The 22,719-nt window shown below is 46.9% G+C and overlaps 1 protein-coding gene across 4 annotated transcripts in view; it reads left to right on the top strand.

The window, feature by feature from the left end:
• The window catches only part of CHD7 (chromodomain helicase DNA binding protein 7), a 179,026-nt gene that overhangs the window by 60,578 nt on the left and 95,729 nt on the right, over window positions 1-22,719 (top strand). For all 4 annotated transcript variants that reach the window (XM_059902343.1, XM_059902342.1, XM_059902339.1 and 1 more), the window contains exon 2: window positions 1,014-2,862. In XM_059902343.1, coding sequence (XP_059758326.1) covers window positions 1,186-2,862 — 1,677 coding nt within the window. In that variant the 5' untranslated portion in view covers window positions 1,014-1,185. The remainder of the gene's footprint in view (window positions 1-1,013; window positions 2,863-22,719) is intronic.

The following is a 22,719-nucleotide window of genomic DNA, read 5'->3' as shown; positions in this document are numbered from 1 at the left end:
TCCACCTACCTGCTCCGGCCTGCCTTGTCCCAGAAGGGGTCAAGGCGAGGGTGAGGGCTGCATGGACATTTTGAACTTCATTCTGTTAAAAGTTTCAGTTTTGACCAGTTTGGGGGAAAGGTTTCTGTCTCTGCTGATGAAGAATGGTCATCGTCTAGAAACTGTCCGTCCAGCTAGAGTTTGTCCGAGTGGTCGCATGGCTCCTGGTCCATCCCCAGAGCCCGGGGCCCTCGGGTGGATGATGGACCCGTGATGGGACTTCCTCTGGCAGGGGGGAGGAAGGGGCGGGCGTGTGTTGCTGGAGAACGAAAGCCTGGCATGTTCCTGCCGTCAGACGGACGTAAGGAAATGATGCGTTGCCGCTCCGCTCGCCAGCGTGCCTGCCAGCGTCCTCGCCTCCGCCGCTTTCTCCTTCGACGCCTCTGTTGCGGTCCTGTAGTTGGTTGTATGTGGGCCGTAAATATCCAATTTGTACGAAATGACTGATTTTGGTATTTGTATAATCCTCTAGTCAATTTAACTAAGTTGAGCTTTTCACAGCCCTCGGTGCTGTGGCTGCTCATCTGATTACACCGCTCAGGGGAATAAGGTTAAGGGCGGGCTGTTGGTAACCAGAGCATTTCCAGGGCTTTCCTGCAGCAGATGGGCTGCTTGGCGACAGTCATACATCTGCTGGCCTGCTGTGGCAGCTGCTGCCGCTTCATGTTGTGTTCTTTTGTTCTGTTCCATCCAAGAATGGAACGCGAGGAAGTGGAGTGAATGGATTAATTTAAGGTTAAGGTTAGTGTTTTGCTTGCTTTCTAAGTAACCGATCATAATAATGCTTCTGGTAGAAGCTAATGAGTTTCTCTTAAAGTGAACTAGATTTATAAAATACAGCTCAGTGAGGGGGCTAGATCAGTATTGTCGATGGAGACCAAATTCGAATGCGTACAATGCCGGCAGTTTTTATCATTTGTTCCTAATTCTTTGTTTTCTTCCTCCCTCCTCCCCACCTCCCACTCCCCTTCTAGGACCTCTATCCAGATTTGCCTGACACTGCAGGGTCCAAGAGAATTAAAGAAATATGGAGTGACATGAAGAAGATTAGTCAAGGATTATAGGCTCTGAGGACGAACCCTCAGTGAAGTGAAGCACAGACCAGCTCCTGAGCTCTGGTCGGGAGGAGCCGCGTGTTGGGAGAAGATGGCGGACCCAGGAATGATGAGTCTTTTCGGCGAGGATGGGAATATTTTCAGCGAAGGCCTCGAGAGCCTGGGAGAATGTGGTTACCCTGAAAATCCCGTGAATCCCATGGGCCAGCAGATGCCGATAGACCAAGGCTTTGCCTCCTTACAGCCATCCCTCCACCATCCCTCCACGAATCAGAATCAAACCAAGTTGACCCACTTCGATCACTATAATCAGTACGAGCAGCAAAAGATGCATCTGATGGACCAGCCGAACAGAATGATGAGCAGTGCCCCTGGGAACGGACTGGCGTCTCCCCACTCGCAGTACCACACCCCGCCCGTCCCCCAGGTCCCCCACGGGGCCGGCGGCGGGGGCGGCGGCGGGGGCGGCGGCGGCCAGATGGGTGTCTACCCCGGCCTGCCGAACGAGCGGCACGGGGGGCAGTCTTTCGTGGACGGCGGCTCCATGTGGGCCCCCCGGGCCGTGCAGGTGCCGGACCAGATCCGAGCCCCCTACCAGCCGCCGCCGCCGCCGCAGCCCCAGGCGGCCCCGTCGGGCCCCCCCGCGCAGGGTCACCCCCCGCACCTGCAGCAGCTGGGCGGCTACATGGCGCGCGGGGACTTCTCCATGCAGCAGCACGGGCAGCCGCAGCCGAGGATGGGCCAGTTCCCCCCGGGCCAGGAGGGCCTCGGTCAGGGAGGCCCCTTCATCGCCGGCCCCGGCCACCTGTCGCACGTGCCCCCGCAGAGCCCCGGGGTGGCGCCGAGCCTGCGCCACGCGGTGCAGCCCTTCCACCACCACCCCCCCGCCGCTCTCCACGGGGAGCCCGTCGCCCACAGCCCCCGGTTCTCCCCCAACCCTCCCCCGCAAGGGGCCGTGAGGCCGCAGACCCTTACCTTTAGCTCTCGGAGCCAGACGGTCCCGTCACCTACTATAAACAACTCAGGGCAGTATTCTCGCTATCCTTACAGTAACCTAAATCAGGGATTAGTTAACAATACAGGGATGAATCAGAATCTAGGCCTTACAAATAATACTCCAATGAACCAGTCCGTCCCAAGATACCCCAACGCTGTAGGGTTCCCGTCGAACAGTGGTCAAGGACTCATGCACCAGCAGCCCATCCACCCCAGCGGCTCACTTAACCAAATGAACACGCAAACTATGCATCCTTCGCAGCCTCAGGGAACTTACGCCTCTCCGCCTCCCATGTCACCCATGAAAGCAATGAGTAACCCGGCGGGCACTCCTCCTCCGCAAGTCCGGCCCGGAAGTGCCGGCATCCCGATGGAAGTCGGCAGTTACCCAAATATGCCTCACCCGCAGCCGTCTCACCAGCCCCCTGGCGCCATGGGGATCGGACAGAGGAACATGGGCCCCAGGAACATGCAACCGTCCCGTCCGTTTATGGGCATGTCCCCGGCGCCGAGGGAGCTGGCCGGGCACCTGAGACCCAACGGTTGTCCCGGCGTCGGCCTCACAGACCCGCAGGCGATCCAGGACCGGCTGCTCCCCGGCCAGCAGCACCCCGGGCAGCCGCCGGCCTTCCAGCAGCTGCCAACCTGCCCTCCGCTGCAGCCCCACCCGGGCCTGCACCACCAGGCTTCGCCCCCGCCCTCGCACCACCAGCCTTGGGCACAGCTCCACCCCTCGCCCCAGAGCGCCCCGCAGAAAGTGCCTGTGCCGCAGGTAAGGGGGCGTGGCCCTGCCCGCCCTGCCGCGTGGGGCGCGGGCGCGCGGAGCTTGCCTCCGTCTCAGCCTCGCCAGACGCTGCTTCGTCCCGAGGTCCTTGAGTTCTGCCTTGTAAGCTGCTCCAGCATCTCGCTTGTTTTGTTACTCTCTCTCTCTTTTTTTTTTTTTTTTACTCTCTAACTGTTGGCTTGTGCATTTATTCACTTTTTCAAAAAGTCGTGACTCCTCCCGTCCCAGGGGTTGTGCTGGAGCTGAGGGTGCGTAGAAAACTAAGCCTGGGTCCTGCCTGCAAGGAGCTCTGCCCTCACTGCCAGCGGTGAGACGGGCATTGGACCTAAACGGTTTTTTCCTTCCCTTTATTCTTCTATGCCGTGCTTTCTCTCTCTCCCTCCCTCCTTCTCTCTCTTTCTCTCTCTCTGATTTAGAAATACACCGAAAGTTGGTTTCCAGCAACGTCTTATATTTTTGTGATAGTCCCTCCCACCTCTTTTAGAAAATTATTATTTTTCCCTTGGGAAGCTACAAAATATGTTCCTCTGTAATACTTATTGGACCAGTTGTTGAATGTTAGTGTGAACTTAACTTGCACACTGTAGAAAGTCACAGTAAATGATAATCCACCAAAAGCGGTCTCGAAGAGATTTGGGTACCTAGTACTAAAAGCAGAAGTCTTCCTTTTCGTATGCTGGGATTTTTATCCTACAGAATTTATAAGCAGACAGATTAAGGTTTGAAGCTCTAGTATTCCCATACACATCTTTCCATTATAAATGTTGGCGTTTGTGCTCTAGCTCTAGGAAAAATAACGTCTGTATGTCTAGATTATTCAGAGTGCTATTCAGAAATAGGCATTGATCTTCCACTACGATTGCAGCCCTGAACATGGATGGCACAGTGTGATCTTTAGAGCTGTAAGGCACAGTGCTTGTTCTTAATGAACTTGTAATCAATTTGGGGAAACATGACCAATACGTGGAAGTATAAAGTGTAGTAAAAGACCATGCATGATTATGTGACAAGTGTTCAGAGAGAGAGGCAGTACCTGTGGATCAGGGTGCTTGGAATTTGGCTAGGACGTAGCCAGGGATGTGAACCGAGGATGGCATTTCAGGTTGGCGGATGGCTCCTTAGAGGGGGCACGGGACGCTGAATTCTCTGCAGGGCAGGGCCGGGTGGTAGAGGTCTGATCTTCTGTTGTAAAGAATTTGGACTTCACTGGGGAGCCAGTGATATCAAACTAGACAGTGCGCGGGGATAGCCGGGGAACCAGAAGATGAGCTCTGAGCCTGTGGTCCAGGCCTGTGAGGACAGTTTGGTCCAGGGACCAGGGACTGGGGAATGGGAACAGAAGGGAATGAAGCTACGTGCAAGTAAAAGGGTCGGGTCAGGAAACAAAGCCCTCTGGGGCATCCCGGGTGGAGAGGCATTTAGATTGGAGACTCAGAAGCTTCAGCCTTGGTGGGACTGGGGAAGTGGAGGCCAGGAAGGTCTCCTGGGGACCTCAGGACACAGGACTCGTTGGGGTTTCGGGAAGGCTGCCCTCACAGGTCCGGCACACTTGGAGATTCTCAGGAGGAGCCCCGAGGTCAGCGGGGACCACGTGGGCCTCAGCCACCGGGCCTGCGCTGCCCGGGAGAGAGCCGCTTCCCTCCTGGGGAGCCTCACCTGCAGTGATGGGAGCGGGCTCCCGAGACCGTGGACAGCGTGGAGGGGGGTGAGAAAGGGCGTCTACCAGCTGCTGGGGCCTCGGCCCACCTGGATGGCTCCTAGGGCAGAAATGCACATGACTTAGTTTCCAGGGGTTATTCTTTTCTTGCTCCTTGAAAGTTTCTTCCTAAACATGGGATCTGTTCAGAGCAGTGGTCCTCAGACTTACGGTCCCAGCATCTTCTCTCCTCCCTGGAGGGCAAGCACAGTTTGAAGGCGATCCCCTGTGACTATAATCCCATCCCTGGTTGGGAATCGCTGGTCTCCTCCAGCGTTTCTCAGTTTTAAGAGCACAGATTTCTCAACGGGTGTTTCAGAGGACACGTATGAGTAGGTGGACCCTGGGTCCCTGAGCGCTGGGAGACACCAAGTGCATTTCCCTTTTTCTCCAGCTCCTTCTTCTCGAGTGTGCCATCATAGACACGCTTGGAACGGTTTAAGGGGTGCAAACAAGTACACTTGAGGTATCTTTATTATATAAGTTCAGTTGCGTGTTTTAAACATTTCGCACGGTATTTGCTTTCTTATTTCTGCTCAACTTTGCATCCGCTTCAGCTTTTGAAGCCCTCAGTTCTGCACATCATACTAGGGAGGCATAAAGTCTTGAGAAGAGCACAGACTTTGAAATCAGCAAAGTGTTTGAATTCCAGGTCTGCTACTTACTAGCTTGGTGGCTTCAGGCAGCTTGACCTCTCTGAACCTCAGATTTGTCATCAGTACAACAGGAAAAATAGAACCCATCTCAAAAGGTGTTGAGATTAATTAGGGTAATATACTCACGTCAAGTGAGTGTGATCTCTAGCCTGTGGTGCATACTTAAGTGTGAATTCTCCTCTAGGTTTTAGTTTCTGATCTCCTGCAATGCGAACCTTACTTTATAATTCATGTCATTTCAGATGTACTAAATACAATGTAAAATTACTTTTATTTTTAAGGAACAGGTTACATATTATGAAATATAGCCTTAGTTATGACACATTAAATTTGACTTGTGGAAATATTACCTGCCTTTTTGCCCGTGTTGCTGGGTGTGGTGAGAATAATGAGGTAGGTTCAACATGCTGTCACAGAATCCTAAACACCTCGCTTTCCCTGGGACTGACTCACATTCTACTGTAGCAGATAATCTATTATTATTATTGTTTTGCTTTAGAACTACTAAAATTATTTTGCATTTCATGTATGACCGGATGGTGGTTTGAAACCATGCTGTGTAGCAGGGAAATTACCAGATTAAGTTGAAATATTGATGTAATTTGCTGAATTATCACATTCAGAGAGGCTTATTGACTTTTTTATCTTGAGTTTTTTACTTTTAAAAAAGTAGAAGTTATGCTTTTTAGATGTTTCATGGGTAGTGAACAGATATTTTCTAAATTCTATCGCATGTTAAAGTATCTTTGAAGATAAGTTTAACTTTATATTAAAGAGTCAGCAAAGGAAAATATTAGAACCAAGGCCAGAGTTCATCAGGCCATATGTTCATTGTCGGGACACAGTCTTTAATGGAAGCTCCAGACTAGCCTGATGATTTGATAAAAATTTACAGGGAAAGAGAAAACCTAGCTTCTATTTCCGCAGCTGATTAGGATAGTGGTTTCCCTTTTCATTCTCAGACCTGTTTTTCTATCTATCCATCCATCCATCCATCCATCCATCCATCCATCCATCATTAAATAATTTATTTATATTTTAATTTTTTCTTCCAGTTTTACTGAGATATAGTCAACCTACAGCCCTGTATAAAGTGTATAAGGGCTACAGCATAATGATTTGATTTACATACATCATGAAGTGATTGTCACAGTAAGTTTAGTGAACACCCATCATCTAAGCACAAAATGAAAGAAACAGAAAAAAACATTTCTTGTGATGAGAACTCTTAGGATCTCCTCTCTTAACAGCTTTTGTATGTAACATACAGCAGTGTTCGTTATACTTACTATGCTGCATGCTCCATCCCTGGTACTTACTTATCTTACAACTGGAAGTCTGTACCTTTTGACCACCTTCCTCCAGTTCGCTCTCCGCCAGCCCCTGCCTCTGGTAATCACAGATCTCATCTCTTTTTCTGTGAATTTTTTTGTTTGTATTTGAAGTATAATTGACCTACAACACTGTGTTAGTTCCTGTTACACAACACAGCGCTTTGATATTTCTATACCTTTCAAACTGGTCACCACAGTGAGTCTAGTTACGATATGTCACCATACAAAGATATTACATAATTGTGGACTCCATTCCCCAGACTGTACATTTCACACCTGTGACTCATTTGTCTTGTAACTGAAAGTTTGTACCTCTTAACCTCCCTCACCTGTTTCTCTTCCCCTCAACCCCCTCCCCTCCAGCAAACACCTGTTTGTTCTCTGTATCTGTGACCCTGTTTCTGTTTAGTTATGTTTGTTCACTTGTCTTACTTTTCTAGATCCCACATGTAAGTGGAGTCATACAGTATTTGTCTTTCTCTGCATCTCAGACCCTTTTATGCTCCTAAAAATTACTGGTGGCTCCAAAGATCCTTTGTTCATGTGGACTTTATGTGTTGGTATCTGTTGTCTTAGAAGTTTAAACTGAGGACAGTTTGAAATATTTGTTACTCATTTTTAAAATCAGTAAAAATAATAAACCATTATGCATTAACATACATCACATTTTTAACTGAAAAGCAGCTGTTTTCTAAGACAACAAAACATTAACGGCGTTGTTTTGCATTTTCCGAAATGTTGGATTCTAATAGCCGCTTCTGCGTGCAGTCTGCAGGAGCCTCTGGCCAAGCCCGTGCACGCCTGGAGAGAAGGAGAGTGAGAGGCGGAGAACATCTCAGGGTCCTTATGAAAAACGGTTCTGACCTCGCAGGCCCCGCACTCTGAGAGCCACCGGTGTGGAGGCAGGAGCGTAGGTCTCGGAGCCTGCAGTTCCTGAGCCGGAGAACCAGCAGCTGATTTCTCACCCCACGACCTCGGGCAGGTTCCTTAACCTCAGGGCCCTGGCTGCATTCTCTCCAAAATGAGGGGCGATACACCTTCCTGGTTAGAGGCATAGAGAGATTAGCAATAACGTCTCTCAGAATTTAACATGGTGTCAGACACGCGGTGGGCACTCAAAAATGATCCATTATCATCGGGCAGATGTTTACAGTTGCTTGTCGCAGAGTTTAGGAAATAATCTCAAGCACTTGTTCCAGTGTTAAGTACGGGCAGAGTTGTTGCACTTCCTTCCCTTGGCTTCTGGGAGCAGTTAGCAGACATTGGGGCTCCGCGTCCTGCTCCCTGGGAGAGAGGAAGGGCCGGTCGGGGCGGAGGTGGTGCAGGCAGCCCCTGGAAGGGGCAACACGGAGGTGAGCTCGTGTGCTTGGGGGCAGTGTCTGGTCCAGCCTTAGGAGGGCGAGGCGGGGGCAGGCGATATAGCTCTGCTGAGCTGGGAAGCGTCAGTTGAGTTGAGAGGAGAATGCACAAAGGTGGGGGAGGAGAGAGTTTAAGGCTTGGCAACCATGAGGGTGAAGAGAGTGTGCCTGTGTCCCTGCGTGTCCCTCAGCGTCACTGGCATGGGGGGCTGGGGCCTGGGGGGCCCCTCTGCAAGACGCTCCTGCAAGGACGTGGAGGGACGAGGCACCATCCTCAGGAGCAGGAAGAGAGCAGAGAACGGAGACAGGTGGACGCCAGCGAGGACCACCTGGAAGGAGAGCTCAACACGTCGTTTTGTTTGTTTGAAGAGCTTGTCTAAGAAAGACTGGTTACGTGGGTTGTCCTTCGAGGTTACAGGGGAATTTCTGAGTTGCTGAATAACTCATCCTGCTCAAGTCTACACAGGTGTAGGTAGATTCATGGATTACGCTCTCAGATGGGCAGATCCTGGTGGGATTTTTAGGATCTGCAGTATTGTGTCCTTGGATTAAGTGTATTTGGGGTGTATTTGTGCTCCTCTCATTAATTTGGTCCTGAAATACAGTCATGGTGAAGCAGGACAGAAGCAGAAAGCGTTTACGAAGGGCCACTAAGATTGAGGTGGTGGGTAGTAATTTCTGTGTCCTAATTTTCCCCTGGGAGATTAAAATAAAACAGATCCAGAAGAATCAGTGGTGCAACTTTTCCAGTCCTCTGTCTTTCTGTGATGTGTTATGAATATCGTGAAAAAATAGCCTTTCTGGGAAAACCTTTTCCTGGTAAATCTCAAGTAGAGAAGTCCTCTCGGTTCACCCGGTAAATACAGAATTGCAGACACGAGCAGAGTAACTGGCAACTACTGAATACATTTTTATGGAAAAAATAGGCACGCATCTTACGCCTCACTTATGCAAACCGTGCTCAGAAGTAGAGAAAAGGGCCTTTTGAATCGAGAGTAGATGTCTCTCTCTGAATACTGCTTGGGACAGACTTATACTTTCACACCCCTCAAGACGTCTGGTGGAGATGGGGAAACGGATCATCTCTGAAGAAAACCCAGTGTGGACCTAAGCGGCTCCCAGGGGCTGTGGCGAGTGTGCCCACGTTCAGGGACAGGCACCCACGGTTAGACCTGGTGGGAGCAGCTTCCCTGCTCCCCCACGTGCCAGTCTTCAGGGCATCGTGGGTTACGGCCGCCTGTCCCTCCCCGATTGCTCTCGCCTTCCCTGGTCCATGAGGCGCTCCCAGAGCCTCCTGTTTTTCACGAAGACTGAAGATGTCTCTTCTGACCACCTCTGTTCATGTATATTACCGCTCAGTGAGCACCGCCCTGCATTTCCCTCGAGCATGGCTGGTTTATCCAGAGGGCAGCGTTTCGGTGGGTTAAAATGGAAAATGCCAAGTGTGGACTTAGAGCAAAGGAAAGCAGTCTACTCCATCTGTCCTTTCACCCCACAGTCTGAAAGCATGAAATGAGCCGAATACTAAATGCTAGCCTTGCGTCTGAGTGGCTTTTATTTTGTAAAAGGGTATTGTTTCCTGTGACTGTCAAAAAATGTTGTAGGTAGTAAGAAGTTCGTTTTTAAATTTGCTTTCAAAGCCTGCATATTAACCATCTGCTAGGTGTCCCAAGTAGCCAGTGGGTTTTCTTAACTTTTAAGAAGCCACTTTTAGATACTGCTTTTTAATCTTGTAACTTGGTTGCCTTCCTTCAGCTCCATGAAAGAAACATTTATCGAGTGCCTGTTATGTGCCATGCACTGTGTTAAGGACAGAGATTGGCGGTGTGATGGAAGGTGGGGAGGAGGTCAAGGCCGTCACTGAGACGGACAGGGAATTTTGTTATTTAGGTATGACCTGGCCCTCATTTCTTTGTGTACCTACTATGTTGCAGACCAGTGCTGTCCAACTGAAATATAGTGGGAGCAGTGAATGCAACGCACGTGTGTTATTGTAAATTTTCTAGTAGCCACATTAAAAAAAAAGGAAACTACACATTAGCATCGTATATTTAATTAACCAACTATATCCAGGATATTCCAACACACAATCAGAATAAAAAGACATTTTACACAGCTGCTTGAGATCCGGTGTGTACTCACAGGCAGAGCCCATCTGCATTTGTATCTGCATAAGGCAAGCCAGTAGCCCCATGTGGCTGGTGGCTGCCGTATTGGACAGTGCAGAGCTACACTCTTTCCGTAGCCGTTGCTTCCAATTCTTTTGGAAAACAAGTCGGAGTGTAAGCAAGACTAATGCACATATAAATAAATTTAAAATTGTTTCGTCTAATGACAACGGTCGACCTCCACCACAGGTGTTAGCACCCTCATTGTAAGGTTGGGAAATCAGTAGCATTTTTTAATATATGAACAATACGTGTATTGTTGGAGGGGTGTGTGCGTGTGTAGTATCAGTATCAGTTCCTGAAAAGATAGATTATCAAAGTGAAATTTCATTTGTTTAGATTCCAAAGAAGGCTGTCTTTCTATTTTCTTGTGGGGAGAAAAATAACATTTTTCTCAGAAAGGTGGATTACAGCCATTTTCAAGATTTTAGTTTCAAGTGGTGTTTGGATACTTTTAGTAGTTATTTACCCCCTCGCCACCCCGCCCAGCTCAACCTTTCTTTGCCCCTCTGTCTCTGATGCTTGTTTCTTTATGAGATGGATCCTCCAAGGATGAGGGAGAAAGCCTTCATTTTCACTCTTACACATGCACTGCCACGTGCCCCTGCCGGCCCCCTCCACTCTTTTTCCTTTCACCTGTTTATTCTCTGCTGTTTTTTCTTCTTCGTTTTATCAGTCGTTCAGAAAGGCAGTCTCTGGCACTGCAGAGCGATAATTGGCCGGGGGAGGAGAATTGGGAGAAGGCTCAGGGGGACAGTTAAGGGAAAAGCATCGCTGGGCCTAACTTGGAGAATTTATCTTAATCTTGCTATCTAATATTAGTCTCCATTCTCTGTAGTTACAGCTGTCAGTCTGTAGATAATCTCTGAGTAACCACGGGGAGATGGCCTTCATTCTTCCTTTGTTACTGAGTACAGCTCTTTATCAGAGAAGGAAGTCAGTAGCAAACTTGTGCTTGTGCTTTTGCCTTGCAAAACCTTAGTAGGTGATGATGCATCACCACAAGTGAGGTTTCAATTTTTCTTCACTTAGTGTAAAAAACATAGACCTTCTAGGGGCTGGGCCACGGCACTGGGTCAAGGTACTAGTGGAGAACTTAAATGAAGTTGGCAAAAGGCCAAGAAATTGGCACCATCTTAAAAAGTCAAAAGTCAACATAGATACAGAGGCGCTTGTGATTCTGCTTGCTTGTGTCCTGGTCTGGATTGAATGATGAGAGAGATGGTCTGGGAAGACTGGGCGGGATTTCCTTAATTCTTCTTTCAATGATTGAATCAAAATCAGCACCCAGGAAGTTATTTGAAGGAAACACGCCATTTTGATGCCCATTCATGAAGAGCATGATGTTTCTCATCTGCTTTATAGCGTTTTTGGTCTGTTCTCTGCTGCCTTCTGTGTTTAGTTTAACTCTAGATAATTCTGTACCACAGATTTCAGGAGAATTCTCAGACTTGAACGCTAACTGGGTGAAAGCAAAAACAGTTGTTTTAAGTTGTAAGTAAGAGGTATTAATCTCAAGAGCATTTTTGTTGTGTTTGTTTGCTTTGGCTGTGGGCATGAAGAGTTGGAGAATATTGAAGGCAGTGCAAGTGGTGATGTTGGAAAAGCCTTGTTAAGAGTTTCTCCAGTGATGTTAGCTTGTGCTTTCCTGCCTTGTCATGGGCTGGCTGGACAGGTGCGCAGCCTTAGCGGAAGAATCCCGCCCTCGCCCTTTGGTGGGCTGTGAAGCCCCTGCCTCTTGCTTATCGTAGGGGGTCAGGAGCATCTCAGGGTGGATCTCCCTGAGATGCTAGCGAACAGGCAAGGACTTTCAGATCATCCTTTTTCCAAAACTTTAATAAAGTTATATTTCTGGATGTACTTTTATTAAATGAAGGGGCAAGGGAACCCTCTTGCACTGTTGGTGGGAATGTAAATTGATACAGCCACTATGGAGAACAGTATGGAGGCTCCTTAAAAAACTAAAAACAGAATTACCTTATGACCCAGCATTCCCACTACTGGGCATATACCCAGAGAAAACCATAATTCAAAAAGAGACATGTGCCCCAGTGTTCATTGCAGCACTATTTACAATAGCCAGGTCATGGAAGCAACCTAAATGCCCATCAACAGACGAATGGATAGAGAAGATGTGGTACATATATACGATGGAATATTACTCAGCCATTAAAAGGAACGCAGTTGGGTCATTTGTAGAGATGTGGATGGATCTAGAGACCGTCATACAGAGTGAAGTAAGTCAGAAAGAGAAAAACAAATATCGTATATTAACGCGTATATGTGGAATCTAGAAAAATGGTACAGATGAATCGGTTTGCAGGGCAGAAATAGAGACACAGATGTAGAGAACAAACATATGGACACCAAGGGGGGAAAATGGTGGGGGGGGGCTGGTGGTGGGATGAATTGGGAGATTGGGATTGACATATATATACTAATATGTATAAAGTAGATGACTAATAAGAACCTGCTGTATAAAAAAATAAATAAAAATAAAATAAAAATAATGAAGGGGCAGTATATAGACTTAAAGTTCTCTTTTTTAAAATATTTATTTTATTTTATTTATTTATTTGGTTGCAACGGATCTTAATTGCAGCAGGCGGGCTCCTTAGTTGTGGCATGTGAACTCTTAGTTGCGGCATGTGGGATCTAGTTCCCTGACCAGAGATTGGACCCGGGCCCCCTGCATTGGGAGTGTGGAGTCTTAGCCACTGTGCCACCAGGGAAGTCCTAGACTTAGAGTTCTTACTGAATTTGGTAATACTTGAAATTAAAGTTCAATTTTTAGATCACGCCTCTAGATAGACTCTTACAGTGTGAACATTCTCTGTAACTTAGAGAAACATCGTATACAATTGTGGGATCATTCAGAGTTGTGATGTGTTTGTTTTCACTGTTAATGTTGAAAACACCTCAAAATGTCAGCATGAACCGACGGTCAAACTTTAATACCACCATGGAGGTGGCTAGAAATAGACAGTGGGGACTTACGGAGAATTTACCTTAACCTTGACATTTGGCTGTTACTCTCCCTTCTCTGGAGTTGCAGCTGTAAATCTCCAGGTGGTCTGTGAGTAGCCATGGGACGCCGTGGCACTGGGGCAATGACCTAGCGTGATGCGCTAGCGTTGGCTTTGACTCGGCCCACTCACGACTAAGCTAACTCCGCTTCTGGCGGCTCTGACACTGCAAGGACATTTTCACAAAGGAAAGCTGATGAAACACATGGAGGCACACCATGGATTAACGGAGATAAGTGAGAGTTCTTCAGGGAAATAGTTGGATGATTTGGTGAAAAGTTAGGTAGTGTTTTATTTTTACAGTTCTCTGAATATCTGATACCCTTTTCGCTTTAACTGTCGTCCCCCAACCTCTGGGGATGTTAAGGGAGCGTCCCCGTCCTTCCCGCTGGGGTCAGAGGCCGCAGTGGCTCGTGTGCTCTGTGTCTTCAATCACTCAACTTCTGACTCAGCCAGGCGTCCCTCGTACTTTGAAACGATGGTAGAAGACTTAGCTTAAGGCAGGAAATATTCCAGGGTCTGATTTTGGAAAAGATCTAGTCCTTAGAGCAGAGCTTAAAGCTCACAGCTTTAGTTTTTGCAAGGAAGTTAAAAAATCAATATTTTCATATAAGTAAGGTCTCTAAGCTAGGGTGTCATTGGTGAAAGAAAAAAAAAAAGGAAGAAACAAGTCATTTATGGAGTAAAAATGAGCCAAATTATAAGATCGGTTTTAACGTTTCCCTCGTTGCAGACTTGAGTGGAAATCCTTTCAATGCTGTGCCGCGTTAGATGCTAGCATAATAATTCATATTAAATATAAATATAGTTCCAAGAATAAGTTAATGGGAAGAGGTGTCCGTTTACTTGTTTCATTTAGAGTTTCTCTCCTCATTGTTTAGACGCCTCACGCCTGCTCTTGGGTCCGGTGGCCTCACTGGGCTCTGTGCGTCCCTGCTGGCGGGAGGTAGCTGAGGGGACACGGGCGCGTGCAGAGCCATGGAGACCGTGGGTTTTAGGGCACAGGAGCTGCATTGGAGTCTCACTCTTCCAGTGTTTTGCTTGGCAAAAATTTTGACTTGCTAAAAAAATTGGATACGTCCCTAAACCTTAGTTTGCTGAGGATAATACTTGTACCAATTGCACAAGGTTCTTACGAGGATTAAAGGAGGTGAAGTTTGGCTGTGAAGTTTTAGCACAGTGCAGGACACGCAGTAAGTCCTCAGGGAGTGTTAACTGTTTTATTATAACTTTTGTAAATGCGGTTGTTGAAATGAGCTCTTGGAATTTTTCTCCCCTTTTCTACTCTTCACCATAAAGTAGAAAAATGTTCCCTTGTTGTGTAAAATAGAACATCTTTATTTCAGTGCCCTAAAAACCGATGTATCAGATTCTCCGTTGGGCAAACACAAATTCATAATAGTTTTAAAGGGGGGGGGGCAAAAATTGCTATCACGCTACTGTGTTTCTTTTTAATTGAATCTCTAGGAAATGGGGTGCTATAGATAAAATACTAACTTCTTTCTCAGTGTTTAATTTCTTCCCAATTTTAACCAAGGCGAAAAACCATCTCTTCAGCGTTTAGCAACTTGAGGCTGCAGGGGTGAAGCCAGCATCCTGTTTTGTATTGCGAGGGAAGTTGGCTGGCGTTCCCTCCAGCATCCAAGAGGTTAACCCGCGAACTCTGTTTACACCTATATATAGTCAGTCTTGACTTGGTTAAATATAAATCTAAAGTTACAGCTGTTAACCACAAATGCAGCCATCCACTTCATCCGGTCGTCCTGGCTGGCATCTTGCTGTATCTTCACCGTGGGTTCTCACACACCTTGAGCTGAAACTGCAGTGTTGGATTTGTTTGGTGAGCGGGTTCCTGGGGAAGTAGCACTGCCCACAGTTCTGAACTCACTTGGTTTGTGAGGGTCGTACCACTTTATTGTTTCCTTTCCGGATCTTTTTTTTTTTTTCTTTAAAAAGTGACTTCATGTTTTAAAGTGAGACAGTCAAAAAAGAAAATAGTTTGTTGTAGTTTGATTTAGTAGCTAAATTTTAAAACCATTGCCAAAGAAAAGGTGATTCACATTTTTGAGTATGTGAGGTCTACAGCTTTGGAAACGATTTTTATGCAACTCATAACGCTGTTGCCCTTCTTTGAAGTTTGCTGCTTGGAGCTCTGGCACTTTAGAGCTGGCGGAGGCTGGAGCCCGAGTATTGTTCTGTAGGAAAGATGACAGTTGCATCTTTGCTCCTGTTTGCAGATGAGGGGAGGGGCCCTTTGGCTTATCATCTTCAAACTTTATGTACCGTGGTTTTTTGCATTTTATAAAAATATTGGTTGAAAAGCGAGATCGGAAAAAAAAGTAAGTGGAAAACGTCTTATTTATTGTCTAATGTCCAGATATAATGTGTTTCTCAAATATCATGTGTGGGCTTTGTACATACTACTTTTTTGAACCGCAGTCTACAATCTGTGTGTAAAATGAAGCACTTCCTTCACATTATGGAAATTCTAGAGAGTGGCTGCAATCCAGGCCTGTCATATACTTTCATTTAATTCAATGTTCGGGGGAAAATAACTCCTCTAAATATACTTAGCTGTGTACTGAAGTTCATCGGAAAGTATCTAGTGTTTTCCAAATTATTTTTTTAAAGAAAGTTTGCCATGTTTTTGGATGTCACACACTAATGTGCTTGTAGAAAATGTATAGCCTAGTGCTGTCTGTGAACTTGCTGTGATGGTGAGAATGGTCCTTGTTTGCTCCGTCTGGTACAGAAGCCACCAGCCACATGGGGCTCCTGAGTGTCTGAAATGAGGCGAGTGAGACGGAGGAATTGAAATTTTAATTTAATTTGATTTTAGTTAGTTTAAGTTTAAATAGCCATATGTGGCTAGTGACATACATGTTGGACAGCTCAGTGTGTATAACCAAACAAGACAAATTATTTAAATCACAGGAAAATAAGATGTAACGAGTAGACCTAGAGAAGACAGTGTTTTGTTGAGTGCGTAGCCAGTGTAAGCTTTGTATTTCTCCTGTTATTCTCTCACCTCTTAACCACGTGGGCCCTGCTAGATAGTGAGAGGATATAGTGAATGATCCACACGTGGTAACGCCGACACAGTTCGCCTCATTATTTTTGGAGTAAATCTTCGCTGTGTACCAGCCAATTGTTGCTTAACACAGCGTACTCTCTTTAGTAATGTGAAGAGAGTGTCTTGTTTTAAAATATAAGTGATCTTTCAGAAAGTCTTTGTTTAAATTTCTCTCCCAAAGTCATCCCGGTCACAAATACTTCATATAAAACGTTTGATAGTACTTGGTTTCGTAAGTTGAAAAGCTGTTATTACAGGTGACAAAATCGATTTTTTTTCTCCTCGGAAAAGACTTTTCACAATTTGATATTAAATTCAGCCTCCTCATTCCTCGAAGAAAAAATTTCAAATCGCTTTCTCCAGTGGGCGCCAGCCGTGCCCATTGGCCTCCCAGGCTGTACTTTGCACGCCTCCAGGTCGGCGTGGGTGCCTGTGTGGATCTCTCGATGAGAAGGTGCTTGGCCTTTATTTGGCATTAAAGACAAGCAGAGAAACTTTAGTTGTTATACGATGTTATTTTAGGGTGAATTAGTCCTATATTAAGATTGATATTGTTGTTCCCAGATTTTCTAACGTATGATCAGTGGCAGAGGGTAAACGGAATTAACAGAAATTTAGGTCATAGTCCTTAGCCGATATTTTTCCAGAAAGGATTTGAGACATTTTGACAAAAGTGTGTGTGTACGTGTGTGTGTGTGTGTGTGTGTGTGTGTGAAATAGAAACAGGAAATCAGGTTCTGAAATGGAGAGCAAGGAAATATGCTAATTGCGGCCCTGGCTGCTGGGCTGAGTGCCCTGGTGAGTGTGCAGAGGGAAGCAGGGAGGGTGTATCGTTCTCTTCATCAGAAAGAAGGAAACTTGTTTCCCCCCCCCCCTCAGAGATATGTTTTTTTTCCTCGCATGAAATCCTAAGAGAAATTCTGCTCGGTGTATTTTATATGTAGGAGGTGTCGGCAGGCATCACAAATACTTTTCTTGACAAGAGTAGTTTTACAACACGTGTAGAAATAGTTTTGGGTTTTTTGTTTGGTTTTCATCTGCTAGTTCCTTCCTTGACCCTGGATGATACTGTCCGAGGGAGTAGCACTGAGGGCTACAAGGTGCGAAAGCTGTCCTGTGAGGGCTGCCTTGACCTGGCCCAGGTGATGTATCCCAGAGAGCCTGCCCGGTGAAGTCTGTGGGCTGAGGATGTCCGAGGTGACGGGCTGCACGTCTGAGGCAGTCTCCCCGAGACTTCTGGTCTATTAATCAGGTCATGGATAGGCTCTTGACAGAAGATAATTTGACAGTTCTTCAGGTCATCAAGAGTCTAAATGATTGTGAATATATTTAATGCCACTGAATTATTCACTTTAAAATAGTTAATTTTATATCTGTGAATCTCAACTCAATTAAAAAAAAAAAACAGAGTCTAAAATACTAATTCTGTATATTACTGGTGGAGAGCCAGAGCCCTGTTCTTTGGAAACTAGATGATCGGGGTACCAGGTGAACATTCCGTTTTGAAAGTTGGGTTCCCAGTAGGCATTGTCACCTGGATGGAAATCTCTCACCTGCTGTTGGCATTTGGGGCCGTAAAAATGCTTGTGGGTAAAATCCAGGATTTCCTCTAGAAACAAAGTCAGTCCTTTATTAAGCAGTTGATCAAGACCCCAGAGCAGCTCTGCCTCGTGAATTTTCTGGAGGATGGAAGTGTCTTCTGCACTGTCCATTACGGTAGCCTGTAGCCACGTGTGGTTATGAACATTTGAACTGTGGCTGGTGAGACTGAGCAACTAAATTTTAAATTTTATTTAATTTTAAGCAATTTAAATGCCACATTTGGCTGGTGACTACTGTATCCAACAACACAATTCTAGAGTCATAATCGATAGAGCAGAGGTAGTCAACGTTTTTTGGTCCCCTAAAAGAATTTTGAAACAAAAAAACTTTAAAAATTCTAATTTCATTTTTCAGTTCAAACAAATACGTCAAGTTGTGTCGGTCTGCATGACCGCCACCACTGAACAGGCATTTGCCCTCTGGCACTGCCCCCTTTTGGTATTTCTTACTTAAACTCTTCGCTGCTGAGGAGACCCCTCCTTGGGAGCTGACACTGAGCAGAAAACCTGAATAAAGTAAAGGGAGCAAGTCTTGTCAACATCTGGCGGAAGAGGGTATAGCCTGTGCAAAGGCCCTGAGGCAAGAATGTGCTGGGGATGTTTGAGGGGCACAAAGAGGCCAGTGTGTTTGGAGTGGAGGGAGGGAGAGAGTGAGGGAGTGATAGGCGCTTCGGTTAGAAGAGTGAAAGGGGGGTCAGATCAGGTAGGGTATTGTGGGCTATGGTAAGGAGTTTGAATTTTACTGTGAGTGAGATGGAAAGCTATGGCAGGGTTTTGAGCATGAGAGTGGTGCCATGTGTTGTGTATTTTAGCAAGCTCACTCTGCTCTATGAGGACTAGATGAGGGCATATTTGGTCCCACAAGGGGACTGTTGATCAGGCAGGATGCAGTGGTGGCCTGGACTAGGGGCTGGTAGTAGGAAGTGACAGTTTTGCTGCCGGATTGGAAATGGGGTTTGAGGGAGAGAGAGCCCTCGAGGTTTTGACTCGAGCAGTCGGGAGACCTGGAGATGCAGCTTAGGGCAGAAAACTCAAGTTTGGTTTGGACATGTTAATTTGGAGATGCTTCTAGACTCCAGTGGAGGTTTCAGATAGGTAGTTGGATATGGGAATTTGGGGAGGAGTTTAAGAGTTACCATTGTATAGGTGGTATATGCTGCCATAGGCCTCGACGAGGTCATTTAGAGCAGATGGTGAGAGGAGAAAAGTGAGGCTAGGGCTCTTGTGCAGCCCATTGTTTATACTCTAGACTAGAGCAGAGGATCCGGGAAAGTACAGTGAGAAGGAGAGACCAGCGCCAGGTGCACGTCCTGGATTCCAGGCGGGGAGAGTGTTGCCAGGAAGGAGCCATGCATGGTGTCAAATGCTCTTCACTGTGAGATCCAGTGAGACGAGGACTGAATCTTAACCAGTTTTCAGTCTTAAAGGTCAGCCCTTTTCATATCCGTATATGCTTCTCGCCAACATCACTCTTTTTTTTAAGCTGTTAACTTTTAGCAGAATTCTGAATTTGAGGTAGCAGTTCACCTGGAGATGGTTATAACAACACTTGGCAGCTACCATGTACCAGGTTGCGTTGGCTCCTGAGGTACAAAGGTGAATAAAGAGAGGCCCTTGTAAACTTCCCAGACTTGTAATCTTAAGAGAGAAGGTATGTAAAAATTTTAGTTCAGCGCTTGCCATGATAAATATGCGGAGATCGATGGAGCGCCGCAGAGGAGCTAATGATAGATGACTTGCAGGCAGGTGGTGCTGAGAGCAGCATCAGAACCAAGGCTCACCTGACATTCAGTCTCTACTCACCTTCCTCCAGCCGGTGCCATCTTTACACTGTAAAAAATAACCAGTCTTAAAGTTTATGAAGATATTTACGGGAGGGTGTCCACTTGAGAAACAAAATCACTGTACTTCCCAGGTACCAGTAGAAATCTTTGCGTATTGCTTGTCCCACTTTCCTACCATGTGCTGTCACTAAAATAAAAAAAAAAGAATGAACCCGTGTGTATGTGTGTGTGTGTTGGGGGGTAGGGGGTGTCCTGTGGTGTTGCTCGAATTGATTGACAAGATAAGCATTTCTTCTAAATCTCACGTTTCATCTTTACAGTGAAAGTGAAGTTTGCAGTCCACTCAGATGTGTCATGTTTGCTTAGCTATTTGATCATTTAGCTCCCCCTTCACCCCAGACCCTTAAGCAAAAATTCTGATGCTTAAGGAAGATGTGCTTTTGGGGTTACTTTGAATCCCTGTTGGCTGCTTTGGGGAAATGCTTAAGCTGGTGGTTTTGTAACATTTCTACTCCATGACCTTGTAATCAGTAATTTCCTTAACGTCTAGGTGTATGTCTCCGTTGGATAAAATTAGTACCATCTTCAGAAGCCCTTAGGCGGGGCCGCTAGAATTCCTCCCGAGGACTGGGTCTCCCATTGGTCAAGGCGGGAGGTTCTGGCTGGCGCATCGGACAAGGAGTGAGCGCTGCAGGGCCCCCTCCTCTTACATCAGGGAGCCATGCGAGGGGCCCATCTCCCCGGTTTTTGGTTTGTCCTTCGCCGGGCTTCTGGGTCGGCCTGTCTCATGTCTTCACAGACCCTGCAGGTCCTTTAGAAAAGCTCCTTCTGCAACCACAGATGAGCAAAGCCCTGTCTCCCTCTACCTGCTGCCCTTTCTCTCCTCCCCAGACACAGTGAACTGATTCTAGTTCTTCCAGACCTCGTCACCCAGAACTTCTGGTCCAGAGCATTCACCTGTAGTGTAGAGATCACTTGCTCTGTAATGTCTTTTCTGACCCCACCTATTGCAGGGTCTGGGCTGCTGCCCCTCTGTGCCCACCGCAGCTGTGTGATCACTCACCTTGGGAGCGGGCGCAGCGTGGAAGAGCGGTCACCTCGGAGTCCTGGTTCCGTCACTTACGAGCTGTGTGACCTCGGGTGAACTGCATAGCTTCTCTGGGCCTCAGTTTTCTCATCTCTACAGTAGGAATCATACTAGTACCTGTCCGATACTGTCGTTAGGAGGATTAATTGAGATCATACGCGTGGTGTGCTTAGAATTGTGCCTGGCGCATGGTCTGCTGTCTGTAAGTGACTACTGCTGTTAATGCCGCATCATTACGTTAGAACTACTCCTGTGACTCTATTTTTGCTAGAGTATCTGACAGGGTGTTTTCTCTGTCGCCCCCGCTGTGTTCTAAGTTAGGTGAGGGTTCCTGTCTGTCACCTTCTGTGTCATATTCCCAGTGCAGGGCACGTCCAGTGTGCGACACCCCGCAGCAGAGCCTGGGAGAGAGGAGGCCCTGTAGGGGGGAAGGGGGTGTGGGGAGAATGGTATTGAGGGACCCCCCCTGCTGGAGGAGGTGCCTTCTGGGCTGAGTTGCCCCTGCTGGGGGAAGGCAGCCAGATCCGAGGGTCACGGGCCAGCCGCCGGGAGGAGGACTCTGGGGAGGGTGGGCGGGGAAGCCAGACGACAGGGGGAGGCCGGCAAAGAAACTGAGGGCCGCCCTGGGCAGCGCTGTCCCCTGGGAACCGGATGTGAGCCCCAGGTGTGGAGTAAAATCGCCTCGTTGTCACATTAAAAAAGCAAAACGAAGCAGTGGAGTTCATTTAGATATATTTAATTTAATGTACTATATCCAAAGTGTGGTTTCAGCATATAATAATTGAATATCCTTTCAACAAACAATATCTAATACAAAAATATTAACGGGATAATTCACACGTTTTCCCCTAAGTTTCTGAGCTCTGGTGTGATTTACACTCGGAGCCCCTCTCAGGTCAGGCCTGCCACATTTCCAGTGCTCTGAGGCCACGCGTGTCTGGTGGCCGCCGCCTCGGATGTCACAGGCCTTGGGAAAAGGTGGGCGGGAGGTATCGGGTCTGGAACGAAGACAGCGGCAGTGTGTGTAGGGGTCAGGGAGGGAGAATCGGGCCACCACGTTGCTCGCTTGCTTAAGCAGGTGAGTGGTGACCTCACAGGTAGGTGGAAGACATCAGCAAAAAGAGCACAGGATGTTTGGGTGTGTTTGTTTCGGCAGTAGAGGGGCAGCAGGTAAGATGGTGAGGGAGGTTCTGGAGTTTGAGGTCCACGTAGGTCATCGGGCTTCACGGTGACGGAGCCTGGTCTAGGGTCTTTATGACCTTGGGGCCTGGGAACTGGGACTAGAGCTCCTTAAACCCAGCGCAGACCCCTGGGCCATCCATCCCTCCAGCAGGCTCCAGGCCTCTCTTCTTGGGCTTCAGCAGACGACAGATGATCTTCCCCGCACCCTCTCGCGAGATGGGCTGTGGTCAGAGCAAAAAAGAGAAGCAAGCATGTGGCAGAATTTGCAAACATGCCTTAACCTTCCACCTAAAGCAGCTGAAATATTTCTCAGTTCAAAGTCATTCGAATTTTAAAAATTTACATACAGGAAAATTAAAAACCATCTTAGATAAAAATATAGGATCACTGTAGTTCAGCAATTGCAGGAAAATGTCCGTACCTTTTTATTTTTGGAGGTCAAATTCTGAGAACTCTTTCTAGATCTCTTCCCCAGGGGCGCTTTTGTTGGGAATGAGGTAAGGGATGGTAGTCAGTTCATAGCAGAGGGACAACGTTTGGTGCCTGTCAGGCCTTATTTAAGGATATTTAAAGATGAGGTGGGAACCTCACCCATCTGTCCACCCACCCGTTCATTCTCCATTTAATCATCAGTCGGCAGTTTTGAGCATTTATAACATGCCAGTCGCTATGTGAGGTCGTGGAGATATATAAAAGAAGCTATTCTCCCCTTTAAAAAATTCCAGTTAAACAGTGATGTAACTGCAATGAAAAGAGAGAAGTGCAGACTTGTATGGGGGTAGATACGCAACTTAGCTATTTGCAGGGCCAGGAAGAAAGGTGATACGTGAGTCAGGGAAAGAGGAGTAATGAAGAGGTTTGTGCAGACAAAAGGCAGAAT

Source organism: Balaenoptera ricei, chromosome 17 (genome assembly GCF_028023285.1).
Source record: "Balaenoptera ricei isolate mBalRic1 chromosome 17, mBalRic1.hap2, whole genome shotgun sequence".
Lineage (NCBI taxonomy): Eukaryota > Metazoa > Chordata > Mammalia > Artiodactyla > Balaenopteridae > Balaenoptera > Balaenoptera ricei.
The sequence above is the reverse complement of the archived record's forward strand: the minus strand, read 5'-3'. Positions and strand labels throughout refer to the sequence as shown.